General features: G+C 38.8%; 1 gene segment (V, D, J or C); it reads left to right on the forward strand.

Moving 5' to 3' along the window:
* Positions 1–1011: 1011 nt before the first annotated feature.
* Positions 1012–1512, forward strand: LOC115379502 (Ig kappa chain V region 3368-like). The segment is given in 2 exon segments: positions 1012–1085; positions 1214–1512. Coding segments are annotated over 2 exon segments (348 nt in total).
* Positions 1513–1960: the final 448 nt, after the last annotated feature.

The following is a 1960-nucleotide window of genomic DNA, read 5'->3' on the forward strand; positions in this document are numbered from 1 at the left end:
AGGAATCACTATGAAATATTCCTTTCTGAAGAGAAGGAACTTCCCTGAACACATAAACCCATTCAATCAAACACGGATCTTCGGGAGACACTTTTAATGACACTTCTGTGCAGAGTCATTGCTGTGAAAAATGAACAGCTGACTGACAGTCGGCCTCTGTCTCAGTGTTCCTGACTCTGTCCAGATTTTGAAGCCTTCCCTTTCTGCAGCGTGTTGCTCAGCCATGAAATCATTCCAGTAAGGTTCAGTATTATGCACATTATTGTTAAATTTACAAAAAGGTTTACCAGAGACTTGAAGAGCTACTAAAAAATATTGTCATACATAGCACACAGTATAAGATCAGAAAGGTGTGTCTCAGGAACCAGCAGCCAGTCGACCCCTCATTTGCATGGAGAGGAACTGTTGCGTCAGTTCTCCTCTAGGGTTTATAGCTGAAATCTCAACATTTTTTCCTCAGTGATACAGATCAGACCAGAAGAACCAGAATGTCTTTCATCTTCATATTTTGTCCACCTGTCATTTTTGTGATTAATATGACTTCTTTATTATTGCATAATCAGTATTCTTTTATCTCTATTATTTTTTCATTTTTAATTTTGATTTATTTATTTGATTTGTTTATTTTTTGGGTTTTTTTGGTCTCCGGTGTCCTGTCATCGGGCATTTTGGTAATCATCAAATTGTTGGTGTAAATGAAAGTTTCTTGGCTCATCAAATGAATGTTAAATAAAATTAATAAACAATTGAAAAAGTAATAATCCCATTATTTAATGGATGAGTACGTGTGTGTGAGTTGTGAATGCACTTGCAGCATTAGTCTGACAGCTTGCACAGGTCAGTTTCAAGTGAACTTCTCACATTCAAAGACAGTGAAGTGTGTCTCAGGGCTGAGCAGGAACCAGCAGCCAGTCGACTCTTCATTTGCATGGAGAGGAACTGTTGCATCAGCTCTCCTCTGGGGTTTATAGCTGAAAGCTCAACAGCTTTTTCTCAGTGATACAGATCAGACCAGAGGAACAACAAGAAGACCAGAATGTCTTTCATCTGCATCTGCGTCTTGGCCGTCACTTTCTACACCCAAGGTGAGAGATCATTTCAATCACTGATCATTCTAGTGGTTTTCCATCTGTAATTTATCAGAGTGACAGGATGAGTCTCAGCTCATATCAGTGGAAAGGTTGACTTGATGTTCCTGTGTTGTGTATTTCAGGGTGTACAGCAGACATTTTGCTGACCCAGACTCCAGAATCATTGGAGGTCCAGCAGGGAGATTCTGCTACCCTCAGATGTAAAGCCAGCAGTGCCATCGATGATGACTTAGTCTGGTACCATCAGAAACCAGGAGGAGCTCCTAAATTCATCATTGATTTTAATACTGGTATGACTTCAGGTCGATATCAAGGCAGTGGATATGATATTGAGCTCAGTCTGACCATCAGTAACGTCCAGGCAGAAGATGCAGGAGTTTATTACTGTCAGCATCATGAAGCCTTACCACTCACACAGTGAAAAACAGCTGAACAAAAACCTCCCTCAGTGAAAGAGGAAGTGACTCTACCATCTTGGAGAGACCCAACGGCAAAGATTCAACATTCAGCAGTTCTGCAGATAATTCAGCCAGGATGAAGGAATTTTTATCAGTGAGCTCAGGATTAGAGTTAGACTGAAACATTGGACTGGTAAAATATTTTTATTAAATTTCAGATATCCAGTTGATATGAAAGAGGTTCCTCTCTGCTCACGGCCACTGAAAAACAGTCAGGATAATCTGACATGACAACTGATTTTCCTTGAACATTTTCTTTATTATTCAACTATTTAATTCTGTTTTCATGAATTTATTTTAAATGTTAATTGTGAGAATTATTTTGGCATAGACAGTGTCATATTTCTATTTATGTTTCAATTTCTTTTTCAGTGCTGTTGTACCACCATTACATAATGTGTTATTTTCTGT

The sequence above is a fragment of the Myripristis murdjan genome, chromosome 21 (genome assembly GCF_902150065.1).
Source record: "Myripristis murdjan chromosome 21, fMyrMur1.1, whole genome shotgun sequence".
NCBI classification, from domain to species: Eukaryota; Metazoa; Chordata; class Actinopteri; order Holocentriformes; family Holocentridae; genus Myripristis; species Myripristis murdjan.